Raw genomic sequence first — 17,143 nt, forward strand, 5'->3', positions numbered from 1 at the left:
TTGTGGAGGTTAAGTAACCATATAACAAAAAGCCAGCTGAGATGATCTGGGAAGGGAGCCTTGGAGGGTCAGTCTTGAGAGTGCACAGTGGGTTAAAGTGCGCTAGCCCCTTCAGTGCTAACCATGGATTCATTGTATTCATTACTGGAGCTGGACTGGGCTTTGCAGAGAGAGCTCTACTAGAATGCCATTTTAGCCTCATGTCTGGGTTTTTACTCTCAGTTATCAAAACCGTAAGAAATGATAGAAGAAGCGGGCTCAGATTCTTTGTTCTTCTGCATCAAGAAGGGAAAAACCTATTGCTGATTTAAATCTGCTTCCCAGTGCCTATGGTAAAACCCTAGGATTTTTCTTTTTACCCACCTTTCTTTTTCTAACGACGTGAATTATGTGGAAGGATGGAAGATGTGAGTCCAGAGATGGGAATTGACAGCAGTGCTAATACTTGGGTCTTCTCTCTCTGCTAACTTGTGGTGAACCTGGGGCCTGCTTCCAAGTTAGGGACCGTTCTAAAGTACTTGGTTGGTGTTTTTGGACACTGTGAAAATAGATTTGAATTTACTGACTTATTTTTCATAGGTGTTTTTGACCTTAAAATCGGTGTTATTCAGGATTTGTGTTAATGTGGACTACACAAGACCATTTTAATGGGAGAGATGAAACTTTGATAAAAGAAGAAAATTTAGAAATGTTTGAGTTTTTCTCTTTGTGTTAATAGGCAGGCAGTGGTTAAAGGTTCCCTTCCACATCCTTTTGCCTTGACGTTATTTGAGGATACGTTGTACTGGACTGACTGGAATACACACTCCATTTTGGCTTGCAACAAGTATACTGGCGAGGGTCTGCGTGAAATCCATTCTAACATCTTCTCTCCCATGGATATACATGCCTTCAGCCAACAGAGGCAGCCAAATGGTAAGTGAACTTGATTTTTAAATTGCAAGTTGGAATAGCTTTGTAGCACTCTGATGTCTGGCTTTAGTGAGGAGCAGGAGGAGGGAGGACATACCCAAAGGTAGTGGGAAGGAGTTAAAAACAGGGAAAACGTCAAAATATAGTTTAGGTTAAACAATTTTTTAGCTTGATTATCTATCACTACAGACCACCTCAGCCCTTTGTTTGGAACTGTGGTTATGGAGGTGGAGAAGAGAGAAATAAGAAATTGAGTTAGCTCATATGCTAAGCTTATACACAAATGTATTTCTTGTTCATATTATTTCTCTCCAATGTGTGTTTGATTGTGTTCATGGGAGTGTGTTTAAAAAAACAAACATACACTTGTCTTGAATGGAAACCTCTGTTAATCTAGCTGGTGAGTTTAAGTACTTCAGCTTGCTGAATAAAATACCTGTTTAAACTGCCTGTGCACAACCCCACCCCTCTTTTTTTCTTAGTTTTGCTGCTATTTTTGGTCAACTTTTACAATGATTTGGGCTGTGACTGTTGACAATAATTTCTTGTAAGAGAGGACTACAATTAAGTTTAAAAAGGAACATGAGAATGTTAAGTGTTTGGCACCTGTGTGTAAATAAATGTCTGGCATGTGTCTGAGTGTATTTCAGATTGTATTCCATAGCCAAAAATGAAGAATTTTTGGATTATGCATTGCTTTGTATTAGCTTCTTCCATTTAGGGGGAGATAGTCAAATATTGAATGTTAAATTGGAATCTGGTGATCATGAGTCCATAAAAACGTTTTTTTTTTTTTTAATTTTTAATTTTTTGTGAGGAAGAGCAGCCCTGTGCTAACATCTGCCAATCCTCCTCTTTTTTTGCTGAGGAAGACTGGCCCTGGGCTAACATCCATGCCCATCTTCCTCCACTTTATATGGGATGCTGCCACAGCATGGCTTCCTAAGCGGTGTGTCAGTGTGCACCTGGGATCCAAACTGGGGAACCCCAGGCCACTGCAGCGGAGTGTGTGCACTTAACCGCTTGCGCCACTGGGCCGGCCCCCATAAAAATGTTTTTAAATGTATGTGTTAACTCTTTTGTAAAAAAGAAAATGTGTAGTCACTTGTATGAATTTTTTATTCTCATGGTTAGCCCTCAGGAGAGAATTTCTGTGTTTTTTGTTTTTTTTTTTGTGAGGAAGGTCGGCCCTGAGCTAACATCTGCCAGTCCTCCTCTTTTTTTGCTGAGGAAGACTGGCCCTGGGCTAACATCCATGCCTGTCTTCCTCTACTTTATATGGGACGCCGCCACAGCATGGCTTGATAAGCGCTGCCTCGGTGCGCGCCCGAGATCAGAACCTGCGAACTCCGGGCCGCCGCCGAAGTGGAGCGCTCGCACTTAACTGCTTGCGCCACCGGGCCGGCCCCCGCGTTGTTTTTTTTTTTAATGGCATTGTTGATCTTTTATGTTTTACTCGTTTAAGAATTTGCAGTTATCTGTGATATTGTTCTCCTTTATGTTTCATATTTTCTTGGTCTCCATCTTACGTTATTTTCTGTGAATATTATTTTAAATCTATCCCTTTTCCATAGTTTCTACAAATTTGCTAATTAATCTCTGCGTCTTCTCAGTTTTCCCTCTTTTAATCCATTATACTTATCTTTTCCATGGTAATCTTTCTGAAGTGTGATTTTTCAACATTCTGATTACTTTTCTTGGTTTTTAGGTGCCCCCTACCACTGTCTGTTCCTATTCCCTGGGCTTATTCAGCTTCGGTTCTTATTAGTCAACAGAAACCTTAACTTCCAGTTAGACTCTTTGCCTTACTATCTTACCCAGTGTACAGCCTCCAAGCTTTTATTTATGTGTTTTTTTGTTGTTAGTGCCATCAAGTTGATTTTGACTCTTAGGGACCCTGTGTACAGCAGAGCAGAACACTGCCTCATCTTTTTGCACCATCCTCTCACCTTCTGGAGCTATGTCAGACAATGCTCAGCTGTTGTTTGTAGGGTTTTCATGGCCAGTTTTTTCAGAAGTGCGAGGCCAGGTCCTTTTTCCTAGTCTGTCTTAGTCTGGAAGCTCTGTTGAAAGCTGTCCACCAGGGGTGACCCTGCCGATATTTGAAATACTGGTGGCATAGCTTTCAGCATCACAGCAAAACATAGGTGCCACAGTATGACAATCCACAGGTGGATGGTATGGTTCCCTAACTGGGAAATGAACCTGGGTCAGGGTGCTGAGAGCACTGAATCTTAAGCACTAGACCACCAGGGCTGGCCCATATGGTTTTACCACACTTGACATGTCCTCCTATCTATCCTTCCAGGCTCCTGTCATGTCTTCTATGAAGGTTTTCTTCAATTCTTGAATCCTTAGTGATTTATTTCCTATGTGAGTCTATGCTTATTTGCAGTCCGTGATGCGCACAATAGCCTTTAGTTTCATTGTTTTGTATTCTAGTTTTATTGGTTTGTTAATTTTGGCATACTTACTAGATTGTAAGCTCTTTTAGGGCAGAGACCACCTGCTTTATTTCTTTATTTGGATACAAAATAGTAAGTAAATTCTCTCTGATTAATTCCCTTTCTTGCAGATGGTCTGGTAGTTAAGCACCTGGAAGACATTTGGTAATAATTTGGTTTATCGCAGTTGCTTGTGTTATGATTGTTAACCTTTGTGTACCTAGAGTGAAGGAGGTCATGCATAATCATTGGTGTTAATCAGTGTGATTTATGTTTGACAGCTACAAATCCATGTGGAATTGATAATGGTGGTTGTTCCCACTTGTGTTTGATGTCTCCAGTCAAGCCTTTTTATCAGTGTGCTTGCCCAACTGGGGTCAAACTCCTGGAAAATGGAAAAACCTGCAAAGATGGTAAGAAGATGGTCTCTAAGATGGAAAATTTTTAGATAGCAATTGGGATTCTTTATGATTTATTTTATTTCTCTATAATAAGCTCTATAGGTTACAGTGCTTTGGGAGATTAGTCACTGTAATCCCACAGTCTTCACAGATGGTTATATAACAGGAGTGTTTTGTGTTTATAGCATTTCTTGAATACTTTTTTAAAAATTATTTTGGTATTTAGACTAAATTTTTAACATGCTGTTTTTGAAAACAATTCTCTACCACATCTCATAGTCATTGATATCACAGTTGATTCCTGTGGAAATGAGTATTATTTCTGATAAAGAATACATTTTTAACAGTAGGTAGCACTTGTAAATAAAGAACTTCTGTGCTAGAAAAAGATGTTTATTAAATTTTTAACTATAAAGACTATCATGAGCTAGATATATTTTCTAAAAAGTGATTGAATGATATTTTTGATTGCCTTTTAACAACAGAGAAGTGCTTTCAGAAGAAGAAAAAAATTCCATACTGTACTGTTTAAAGCAACTTCTTTCTATACTTAACAACCACGCTGCCTCTTCTCCTTACTCTCTTAATTCCTTGTAGAGAGAGGGCATGTTGGAGAAGTATGCTGATTTAGGACATTTCAAGGGACTTCTGGTTTGGGAGAACACCAGTTCTCTTTTTCTTCTTAATGAGAATGTTATTCTTTATTCTTATCCCTATGGATCACCATCTGGTTCTCTAGCCACCAGCAAGACCTGGTAAGAAAATTGTTATATTTAGCAGTGGCTTCTTTATCTAACTCTGAAAAGCCGAAGCCTTTGTTTTGGAGTGGGTTAGAGAGTTCCTGGCAAGGGGGTCAGAGAGTCAGAGAGATGGAATTGAGTGCGTATACAGGATATTTGTCATGACTTGGCATTGATAAATTATCCTCGTAGTCAAAGGTGAAGCTGCTGACTCTTGTCAGACAGTTTCCATGGCAAACAATAATTTGGTTTCAATTTAAAACAAAAGGTTTTTGTAATGTTGCTTTTTTGTTTAAAAATGTAGCCTGACTTTAAAACAGAGGATTTATTTTAGCAATAGTGGTCTCTGTACTCCCTCACAGCAATGCAAATGTACATGTTTAACTAGTATTTTGAATTTCGGATATACATTTGGCATATAATGGCCTTAAGTTAACTATTCGGTTTTGATCACCTTGTTGAAATTAACAGCTTCACTTTCTATGGCTTCTTTGTTTTCAGAGTTTTGGGCTGGCTCCTTTTGGTAGTTAGCAGGGGCAGTGAATTGTACAAAGTTATTCCCACTTGGTGCCTGCTATGACATTTAGGGTTGTATTTTGTCCAAGACAGAGTTCACTTATAATTAGTCCGAGAGTCAGAAAGCTGATGTTGCGAGTTTCACTCCTCTTCTCAGTTTTTTCAATTATAATTCCAGATCGATGCTTGAAGTTTACTGCCAGTGTTTTCTTTTGAACTCATTTCTTTGGTTGGGAATCTTTTTTCACTTTCTGAGTTGTCAATTTCTGTACTGTCTTTTATTAGCTTTTATAATTAGATGACTTTTTGCTAGTGGTTTACTTGAACATTCAAAATCAAAACAAAAAAATTAGAAAAATCAAAATCAAAACAAAGATTGAACTTAATATCCTCATTCTCCGCTATGTTTTTAATAAATACTAACAGGTTAAAAACATTTCATAAATAAATCTGATTTAAAACTCAATGAAATAAAAATTTGAAAGTCTTTATTTTTTATGATAATAATAATATATTAGTTAATATTTATTGTGTACTTATATATTCAGTACATCCCTGAGTTTTACATTTATCTCCTTTAATCCTCACAGCAACCCTGTGAGATACAGATGAAGAAAGTAGGTTTAGAGAGATGAGCTGTTTTGCCTGTTTGTGCAGCTGCTTGAATCCAGTTCTATCAGAGCCTCAACTTTTACTTTTTTTTTGCCCATACTTTATCCTTTTTTTTTTTTGTGAGGAAGATCAGCCCTGAGCTAACATCCATGCTAATCCTCCTCCTCTTGTTTTTTTTCCCCTGAGGAAGACGGGCTCTGAGCTAACATCTATTGCCAATCCTCCTCCTTCCCCCCGCCCCCACAAAGCCCCAGTAGATAGCTGTATGTCATAGCTGCACATCCTTCTAGTTGCTGTATGTGGGACGCGGCCTCAGCATGGCCGGAGAAGCAGTGCGTCGGTGCGCGCCCGGGATCCGAACCCGGGCTGCCAGTAGTGGAGCGTGTGCACTTAACTGCTAAGCCACGGGGCCGGCCCTCAACTTTTACTCTTAAACACTGTGTTAGCGTTTATCTAATTCTCCCTCTCTGCTGCTGCTGTTTCCTTCTCCACGGCCTCCTTTGTCCTTAATACCGTCAGGCATTGCTCTATAGTTCTCTTTGTTAGAACAGCTTTACTGAGATATAAGTTACACATCATAAAATTCAGCCATTTCAAGTGTATAATTCAATGATTCTTAGTAAATTTACAGAGTTGTGCAACCATCACAATCCATTTTTGGAACATTCTCATCAATCACAAAAGATCCTTGTCCCAGATTTCTTTATCTTTTAAACATTCTTCTTGAACAAAGGACCTATATTCTGTGTCTTCTTCCTTCTTTAATATTCAGCTACTTAGCTTCTTCTTCATTACTTAGTTGTTATTCATTATACCTTTAAGTATCTGTCATTAATTCCAGGGGCAATAGAATGAATGAAACCAGAGAGGGAATCAAAACTTGATTTGGAAAGCTCAGCCGTTATGGAGCTTGACCCCATAGCAGACTCTTCCTATTTCACTGCGTTACTTTCCGTTTTCACCCTAAATAGACTGTAGTATCCTTTTATACTCATTTACTTTTCAATTCCTGAATAAATTCTGCATTTTTCATTTAGAGTAGCTAAATTTTGCCTGTGGGTTTCACTTTTTTCTTTCATTTATTTCACTTTGTTGTTCTAGGTGCCACTGAATTATTGCTTTTAGCCCGAAGGACAGATTTGAGACGTATTTCTTTGGATACACCAGATTTCACAGATATTGTTCTACAGTTAGAAGACATCCGTCATGCCATTGCCATAGATTATGATCCTTTGGAAGGCTATATCTACTGGACTGATGATGAAGTGAGGGCCATACGCCGCTCATTCATAGATGGATCTGGTAGTCAGTTTGTGGTCACTGCTCAAATTGCGCATCCTGATGGTATTGCTGTGGACTGGGTTGCCCGAAATCTTTATTGGACAGACACTGGCACTGATCGGATAGAAGTGACAAGGCTCAATGGGACCATGAGGAAGATCTTGATTTCAGAGGACTTAGAGGAACCCCGGGCTATTGTGTTAGATCCCATGGTTGGGTAAGAAGCTCTGCTGATAGAGAATTTTGAGTGGTGTTTTTGTTTTCTGCAGGTCCCTAAAGACATTGACAAAACAGTATGAAGTATGTGTTGGTTTCCAATAAACAGCTCTTTAATGGCTGTGCATTTTTAGAATATAGTGATTGGAGTAAAATCTCAAGTTAAAGAATTGCTAGTTCTTTTCCTTGAATATTTTGAGTACTTTTTCTTTGCAAATTAAGTCCATGCTTGCTAACTTTGGGTGTTGGCTGCAGATTTTGCCGAAGTTGCATCATGACCGTGAAAAAAGTGGAAAGAAATTGTTTTCAGAACTCTTTCTCTTCCCATAGAAGATTTAATTTCATCCCACTTTCACTACTTCTAGAATGATTTGTTAAACAATATATCTTACTTTATATATCCCCAAATATATGAATGACTCGATTTCTAAAACTTTGTCAGACCCTGCGGCTTCACTCCTAGTCTTTGTTTTGTTTTGTTTGGCCATGCCAGCCTTACCACAGTCCAGGGAAACACAGCCTTCTATGTACCCACCAATGTTATTTGTTACTGTAAGATTTATTCTGAGGGCAAACATAGTGACAAATTATTACACTTCAGTGTATGCCAATGCCTTAGAGCCAGTTAAACTCCCAGGAGCCACAAGAATCCCTTAGCACTACAGGAAGACTTAGTCATTTTAGGAATTCAGTTTGTCATCTGAATATTACTACTGGGATAACCTTTTTTGTATCAGAGATGACAAGGCAGCCAGAAAAAGAGAGGACTGTTTACAGGAAGGAGCACAAAATGTTTTGAAAAAACATAACTAAAAATGGAATCTCAATATAGGAAGACATTTTCATTATCAGTTCTAGAAAACACTGATCTGAAAATTTCCTACAAGCTTATATACTGCTATTATGTCTTAAACATACTCTTGATATATTTAGGTTCTATGTTTTTTTTTCCTTCTATGGTGTTAACTGATGATACCAGTGTAATAGGAGGGAGGGATCTCACCTTTAGGATATCTGAAAGTTACAGTTTATTATCTATTTTTAGCTCATTTTCTGTTTACTTCTATAGGTACATGTATTGGACCGACTGGGGAGAAATCCCGAAAATTGAGCGAGCAGCTCTGGATGGTTCTGACCGAGTAGTGCTAGTTAACACTTCTCTTGGTTGGCCGAATGGTTTAGCCTTGGATTATGATGAAGGCAAAATATACTGGGGAGATGCCAAAACAGACAAAATTGAGGTTTGTTTATTGCTTTTTTGTTTTAAAACCGTTTTATGATGGTTTTTGAGTTAATGGTAATTTGATGCAGATATTCTTGCCTCTTGTCTGGGATGCCAGAGATATCTTTTATGGAAATTCTACTCAACCTTCAGGATTCTAGGGCTTGTGTATTTTCTTCCACCTAATCGAAGAATTTCTCAGTTATACAGGCGTGAAAAATGGGTGTTCACCTATTTCTAAAAAGCTTATGTGAATTATTTGCCTCATCGTATGTAAAGCCACTACTTGAATTTCCTAGGGGCAGTTTCTGCACAAACCAAATACTATATAAGATCTGTACTAGAAGAGCTGGTAGTCATGTGAGGAAAACAGCCCATACCTCTCTATATAGCTTTTTTTTTTTTTCTCCTGAGGAAGATTTGCCCTGAGCTAACATCTGTTACCAGTCTTCTTCTGTTTTATATGTGGGCTGCCACTGCAGCATGGCCACTGACAGATGAGTGGTGTAGGTCTGTGCCCAGGAACTGAACCTGGGCTGCTGAAGCAGAGCACACTGAACTTAACCACTAGGCCACTGGGTCCAGCCCTCTATAGCTTTTTTTGTTGTTAGTGGTGTTGGGGGTAGGTGGTTGCATATATTAAGTATTAATATGCAGACAACTTTTAAATTGGTTTTTGAGCTGCGTGTGAGAAAGATTAAGTAACCAAAGCTTGGGAAAAAATATTTACCAAATGATAGAAGTAAGGTGTGGCAATCAGAATACAATTATGGTGGAAACAACCAGTGGTGAATATTTTATCACAGTGTTTTGTAAAAGGCATATATCCTTGATATTGACTATGAAGTCTAAAATTTCACAACTTTGAGTTGGGCTGTGCTAGAGGTCTTATGGATCACGTACTTAAAACAGAGTTTTGATTATAATTTTCTTTTGGAGGATGCATGTCTTATATAAGGAATGGCTTTGAATGGCTCTTCATAGGCACAGCACATATCTCTTAGGAGATAATTTGGGCTCTAGAGCAGTTATTTTAAAAGGTAATTCTTAGGAGTGCCCAGGATCTGAGGAAATAATGAATTAAAGGGTCTGTCTTTCAGAACAAAAACTTGGAATAGAAGAAACCCATTAGTGTTCCACCAGGCTCAAATATTGAAAACTGCATCTCTTATTCTTGCAGCTGGTTTCCATTAATAGAAAATTTTGCATAGACTTAACTATATAAATTTTCTCCCTGTTGTTAGTATTTCACGGCTTCCCCCCCTTAAATCCAAGTTAGTGTTTGAATCTTTAACAGCTGGAGTGTAGTGCTGAGACAAAGGGTGTGGGTTCACTTTTCAGACAGACTGTTAGCTCACTTGGGTTGGCTTGAGTACAAATTGTATGCTCATTCCCAACCAGGTCACAAATGTGTATTGTTGATCAGCTGTGGACTGTTATTTTGTAGGGACTTTTAAAATTTCATATTTGGTCTTGCCTTTTTAGTTTATTATGACCGATTGATTAGATTGTAAATAAAACATTTGTTTCTTACTGGGAACTTTTCAAGTCTTATTTTGCCCAGTTCAGGTCACTTTTAGCACTTTAGATATGGAAATTTGTTCAAAATCACAAATTGTTGAGGAGGGATTCAGGTATAGAAATGAGAATTTATGGAGGTTCTGAGTGACAGTGTTTAAGAATAAAAATGAATACACATTATATAATAATATGTAATATTGATTAAAAGGGTTTATTTTCTTATCTTGCAGTGAGTGCAGATCTTAAAATTAGTATTCATTCTTGCTCTTTGTTCTGCCGTCTTGAGCTATACATGTGTATACAGTGGTATTATTTGCTCCTTCACTTTTCTTTCTTCCCTGAGTGGTACCAGCATCCTTAAACCTGCCTGTCTATTTCTCTTCTTCTGGGTTTGCTTGAACACAGCTGCTATTTGTTCTTTGTCCTCTTTCTGACAAATTGCTTGGGGTTAGTAGTGAAATCTACTTTCACCAAGTTATACTCACAAAAGACCTCCCCTTATTCTTTCCTCTGGAGATTCTGATGAAGTTTCCCAAACTGAACATCAATACTTCTGTCATTTTCACAGACACATCTTGGAAATAAAAAGAGCAGGTAGTGTTTTTTTTTCTGTTCTTATGATGATGTGTAAAATTACTGATACATGGCAAACTAGGGAAAGAGCACAGCTCTTCATCTAAATTAATCTTGCTTAATTGGGTGAGAAAAACTATTAGTTTCCCTTTCTGAAACTAGTAGTGATTATAGGAGCAACTGCCACCACCAGCTTTTCATCTTGCTTTACTTGATAGTAGGTGGATTATAGTGAACTTGAAAACCTTTAGGAAGATACATACTTTTAAAAATGCTTCTTTTTCTAAGATTATTTGCTAGCCTCTTTTTAGGTAGCAGCTGATTCTACGTACTGATAACCCTAGGTCACATGCTCCCTTCTAGTCCTTTCCTTTTAAGAAAGTTTTCCAGTTTTTGTCATGCTCGAAAACGAAAGCTGCTTTTTCCTGGGACTATAAGAAAATATCAAATTATGATTGTAATAGACCTGTTCTCTTCTGAAAGACTTACAGTTTACTTGGGATCAAAGTGCCCTATATGTGTTTATAGCACATTTGGGAGGAAAAGATAGCTATTTGGTAAATTATTATGTAGCAATGTAAGGCATAGTAAGCTCTTGTATTTTGAGTGGAACTCATGGAAAGAGCTCAGAATGTTCATTCGCTCATGTTCTCTGCTCCCTCCAGGGAGATTCCTTAGATCAGATTCTCATTCCCTTTTTTTGTAAGTGGTGATATAACCAGATACTTTGTCTAAGGATTAGGGAAACCAGAGAAAAGTAATGGGGAGCTCTGGGTTTCAGACTCAATTTTTGTTTTTTCGGTGAGGACACTTGGCCGTGAGCTAACATCTGTTGCCGCTCTTCCTTTTTTTGCTTGAGGAAGATTGTCACTGAACTAACATCTGTGCCACTCTTCCTCTATTTTGTATGTGGGACGCTGCCACAGCATGGCTTGATGAGCGGTGTATAGGTCCACCCCCGGGATCTGAACCTGTGAATCTTGGGCCGCCCATGCAGAGCGTGTGAACTTAACCACTACGCTGCCCGACCGGCCCTCAGACTCGATTTTTATTGTACGGAGTTGCAGAAAGAAGGAATAAGTTTACCTGAGGTTTATAACCAGCTTCTGCAAAGAGGGACATAGGGAATTGGCTAATGACGTCACATTTTTAAGACATAGTGTTGGCTAGTGCTTTAATATAAGGATGCATCTGTGAGGTTGCATTGGGTTTCACTTGTCAGCTAATAGTACAGCTTATCTGAAGGTGTTATTTAAAAGATACATGCTGGCGCTTGTTTACGTTTCTTCTTCATTATGCTGAAATTATTTCGTTGCTTTTTACGAGCAAGCTTCTAGTTTACTTGTCTGCACCGGGCTCCCCCGACCCTCCTTCCCAAGTGTTCTGAGGCTTCCAGATAATAAATACCAAAGTATTAGCAGAAAGGATGATTTCTGTTTTTCTAATAGAGGAAGCATCAAACAAGCCTTTATTTCTATTTTATATAAGACCCTGCATTAAGCAGAAGCACATTGTGTTGTAACAACATTCTCATTTTTCTTGGTCAGGTTTCACTGCCAAAACGTCTCTTGCACTGAGGGCCTACAATATTGCTTACCAATAGCAAATACATATCATTGATAATTTATAAGTTTAAAGCATTTTCTTGCCATTATATAAAGTTAAGAATGTACTGTTAGCTTGTATTTTCTTGAGGATGCTTTTCTCATTACAGACCAATTTAACTGATTGACAAAGTTAATGTGTTTTGAATCACTTGTTTTATTGAAAATAATAATATTGTCATACCTGAATTTTTCTCACAATTTATTTTCTCATTCTATACTTATTTCATTTTTCCCTCATTCATTTCTGAGCTTCTGCTGACAAATGCCAGCAACACTTGGTAGTTATAGGTAAAAAGAGAGATTTTCTTGTCTACTTTAAGGGCACGTAGATTTGTTTTGAATCTTATTGTAAATTTCCCTACTTTGAAGAATACAATGTCCATAGGTAGTCTAGTCCACATTTAATTATACCTGGCACAACTTTGTTGGGAAACAGAAACGGAAATTATTAGAACCTTGAGTACCAAGAAATTTTGAATAAAGAGGGCATTATTGTGTGGGATGTGTGCCGAAAACTTGGCATTTGGTGAACGTTCTGTTTCATGTTCTAAGCCTGAAATTGCAGGGCTACATTTTCCTCTGATGACAACTTTCTCTATTTTATCAATACCCTAATAAGGAAATTTGTTTCCTAAGTATTCAGATTTCTTTTTAAAGTAACTTCTTTGTTTGGCATCTTTAGCCTGTGTATTGTGAAAGTCTGTTAAAACATACAAAGACCCATTTATGATGATTTTTATTATTGTTTGTTTCTAAGGTTCTTCCTTTACAAATTATAATAATATAATCATTCGTTGTTGAGATAAAGCTCTTCTGGTTATATGACAAGTACCAACAAGTACTTCTTGAATCTTTGCCAGTTTATAACATTCAGTGTTCCTTGAAATTGTTTATACTTTCAGTTTTAGAAAAATATTCAAGATAATAAACTTAAATACCTGAATCTTGGCCCATTTCTACTACTTTACCACACTGTATGTATGTATGAGAATATATATTTTTTCCCCAACATCTTTTTGACATGTAACAGAAGAATGATATTGATATCAACTGGATTTGGGGCCTATATTCATTGAGTTGTAAACATGGTGCTGTCCTGTTATATCCTCTTACATCTGTTTGAGGTGTATCTTATGTAATAAATTTATGAACGCCTATTTGAAAGTTACCTGTTGATGTACATTCTAGCCACATTATTTAACTTATTTTGATCTACAGCAGCTGAAGTCATACATCATCCAGTTATATGCTGTGTTGTCTCATTATCCACTCTACTTTGGCTGGCTCTAAAAAAATTATTGCACACATATAATGAGAGAAATTTGCTTGGTGATAGGTGTAATCATGCTTTGCTGAACTACCACAACAAACCCTAGAGCCTCACCAAACAAGATGCTTTGCCTCACTTAGGAGTTAGTATAGTTTTGTCAATGTAAATTATAAAAATCTGATGCGTATTGGTACTTAGAAGGCATTTTAGTGACCAAATTTGAACTTGCTCTTCGATCATTTTTTAAATGTTCTGCTGTTACACTTTTTCTTCTCATGTTTTAGTATAAAATCGTTTAATATGTGTGGAGGTATTTTTACTTTCAATCTGATTATTTTAAAAGTACTTTTTTTATTCCTTTGGTTTTGGTACTCCTAAGTAAAAGAGTATTGATTTTAATGGCCTACTTTCTTGAGTAGAGAGGTCACTTCTTGACAATTTATAACAATGTTTAATTGTTATGAGTGGTAATCTCTGTATCTTTATTGAAACATTTTATAATGTTGGACCTTGACCTTAATTCTTGTTGCATTTGCCATTTACATGGGCAACCTTAGATAATTAACATAATTTCCGGTCTTTGTATTTTGGCCAGTAAGTTCGCTTGAACCAAGTGATCTTTAGGTCCCTTCTGGTTATAACATTTTCTGTTGTATTTTGTACTAACTGTGCATCTTAGGTTGAGAACAGATAATACATTATGCTTTGGGCGAGTTGCTAAAAGGAAATTTATATTGCAGATGATGTGGAATATTTTCTTTTTTTCTTTCAACTCTTCCTTATTTACTGTACATCCCTATTAGCTAAAGAAAACTTGCCTGTTGGGGGTTCAAAATCTTTAATAACTCAGTTTTACTGAAAGCAACTTCTCCTGCTAAGGTATTCATTTAGATTTTATGTTGACCTGTATACAAGCTACTCCATTATTAACTTGCTTGGTAGGTTTAAATAAATATTTAAAGCTGTCATTTGAAGCCTGCCAAACATGTAAATATTTTTTTAATAATGGAGTCCATGTAAGACATTATTTTTCAGGAGGTTATTTCTCTGTAGATGGGAAACTATTATACTTTTAAAGGAGTCATAGAGATTTTATTGTTTTTAGGAGGTTTGGAAAGGATAGGCGGTCAGATAATGGCAAGGACCACAGTTTGGGGACTTCTTAGGAGAGAATTTGCAAAACATTGGGCTTTTAACAGTGACGGGTATTTTAATTTTTTGTTCCAATTTGAAGTTATCACCAGCTATTAAAAGATTCTGTGTAATGGTCATTCCTGACGTTATCCATAATGAACAAAGGATTCTCCTTCAGTTTTTTTCCACATTAAGTGTACTCTACAATTTAAAAATTTAGACCTGCTAAGAATTTTATAATGCAGGCACTGTAATTTTTTTGTTGAACTCTAATATATTTCCCAAACTCTTCATTCATTGTACTATAATTTGGTTTTTTGTTAGATGTGATGTGAAATAACTAAATCTCGGAGAAGGATTAGAATTCCTTTTATTGTACTGAGATTTTCAATAGACTCGTCTTTGTTTAGTGTTTCATTTGTAGTTTTGAGCTTCTGAAATCTGCCATACTTCTGGAGTTTAAGTAGGAATGAAATTAGAGGCTTTATGCAATTAATATAGCCCCTATTCAGAGTTTTCTGTTTTCGTTGTTTATTTATTTTTAATTTTGGATTGATTAACGGCTTGGCTTTTATATTTGGTTGAGATCTGTAATAGTTCCTTCTGTGCCACAATAATTTCATTAGTCCACAGATAGCAAATAAACATGTTTAATGAGTTTTCAGAGTGTTGCTATCTTTGAATAAAAGAAAGCTGTTTTCATATTTCTTAAAATTAGCTATGGTTTCTAGATAGTGCCATATACTCACACAAACATTTGTTCTTTCTATCCTGGGTTTCTCTTCCTAAAACTCAGCAGTGCGTGGTGCTTTTTGCTTAGTTAGTTTCTTTTGTTTGCCCAAGGTCACATAGCTTTCTCTTTAGAAAGAAAAGAATGGAATTCAAGTTTCCTGGTTCCTAATACAGTACTTTTTGTGTTCTGCTCTGCTGCCTCTTTTTTAGGCTATTCATTTTGAAATAATTTTAGATTTACAAAAAATTTTGCAAGAATAATATATCTTTCACCCAGCTTCGTTTTACATATTCATAGAACAATTATCAACACCAGGAAATTAACATTGATACCATTTCCATTATCCCTATTATATTTATTAATTAAAATTCTCCCCTAAGAAAGAGCTGTTCCGTCTCCTCTGTCTGTTCGGTTATTCATATATATCAGTATGGATTCATGGGTATTACTTTATTCTGTAGATTATATTCCATTATTATCATTATATTTTTGCAAAAATTGTCCCAGAATTGGCATTTGGAGCACCATCCAGTTAATTCCTGTGTCCTTTTCACATGCTTCCATCTTTTTTTTTAATTGCGGTAAAAAACACATAACATAAAATTTATCATCTTAACTATTTTTAAGTGTACGGTAATGTTAACTATATGCAGATTGTGCAGTAAGATCTCTAGAACTTTTTCGTTTTGCAAAACTGAAATCTATACCTACTGAACAACTCCCTTTTTCCCCTTCCCCAGCCCTTGGCAACCACTATTTTACTTTCTGTTTCTAAGAGTGACTACTTTAAATACCGCATGTAAGTAGAATCGTGCAATTTTGTCTTTTTGTGTCTGGCTTATACCAGTTAGCAGAATGTCCTCACGGTTCATCCATGTTGTAGCATATAACAAGATTCTCTTCTTTTTTAAGACTGAATAATATTCCATTTTATGTATATACCACATTTTCTTTATCCATTCATCTGTTGATAGACATTTAGGTTGCTTCGACCTCTTGGCTGTTGTGAAGAATGCTACAATGAACATGGTTGTGCAGATATCTCTTCAAGATCTTGTTTTCAGTTCTTTTGGCTATATACCTAGAAGTGGGATTGCTAGATCATATGGTAATTCTATTTTTAATTTTTTGAGGAGCCCCCATCATTTTTTTTTTTTTTTTTTTTTTTGTGAGGAGATCAGCCCTGTGCTAACATCTGCCAATCCTCCTCTTTTTTTGCTGAGGAAGATGGCCCTGGGCTAACATCTGTGCCCATCTTCCTCCACTTTACATGGGACGCCGCCACAGCATGGCTTGCCAAGCAGTGCGTCGGTGCGCGCCCGGGATCCGAACCAGCGAACCCCGGGCCGCCGCAGCGGAGCGCGCGCACTCAACCGCTTGCGCCACCGGGCCGGCCCCTGCCCCCATCATTTTTAAAGCACTTTCTGGAACAACAATATATTATTCTAGCCTTATTTTATATTTTCCTTGCCTCAGCCCTGGAATCAGCTCTTGCTCCAAGAAGCCGTGGTTCAACACCCCCCCACACACACCGTGAGGAAGATTAGCCACTGAGCTAACATCTGTTGCCAATCCTCCTCTTTTTGTTGAGGAAGATTGGCCTGGGCTAACATCTGTGCCCATCTTCCTCTACTTTATATGGGACGCTGCCACAGCGTGGCTTGATAGTTGGTGCATATCTCCACACCCAGGAGCCAAACCTGCGAACCCTGGGCTGCCAAAGTGGAGGGTGCAAACTTAAGCACTATGCCACCAGGCCGGCCCCCATGCTTCTTTTTAATAAAGAATAGTGTTTAAAAACTAATATCTGGGCATAAGCCTTGCTTATTGGTACTGGAGTAATTTGCCTTTGAATACCAAATTCTTATAGTTGATTTTTTTTTTCTACTCAGACTCCAAATAGAATTTATTTTAGCTGTACTTGTAAAGAATGAGAAGAAAGGGAGCAGTTTTCCTTCGTT

The 17,143-nt window shown here is 37.4% G+C and overlaps 1 protein-coding gene across 1 annotated transcript in view; it reads left to right on the plus strand.

Moving 5' to 3' along the window:
• LRP6 (LDL receptor related protein 6) overlaps positions 1-17,143 on the plus strand; it is a 176,060-nt gene that overhangs the window by 98,759 nt on the left and 60,158 nt on the right. The window contains exons 4-7 of the mRNA XM_058558744.1: positions 719-915; positions 3,638-3,769; positions 6,727-7,123; positions 8,192-8,363. Of these exons, the coding sequence (XP_058414727.1) occupies positions 719-915; positions 3,638-3,769; positions 6,727-7,123; positions 8,192-8,363 (898 nt within the window). The remainder of the gene's footprint in view (positions 1-718; positions 916-3,637; positions 3,770-6,726; positions 7,124-8,191; positions 8,364-17,143) is intronic.

Source organism: Diceros bicornis, chromosome 17, assembly GCF_020826845.1.
Source record: "Diceros bicornis minor isolate mBicDic1 chromosome 17, mDicBic1.mat.cur, whole genome shotgun sequence".
NCBI lineage: Eukaryota > Metazoa > Chordata > Mammalia > Perissodactyla > Rhinocerotidae > Diceros > Diceros bicornis.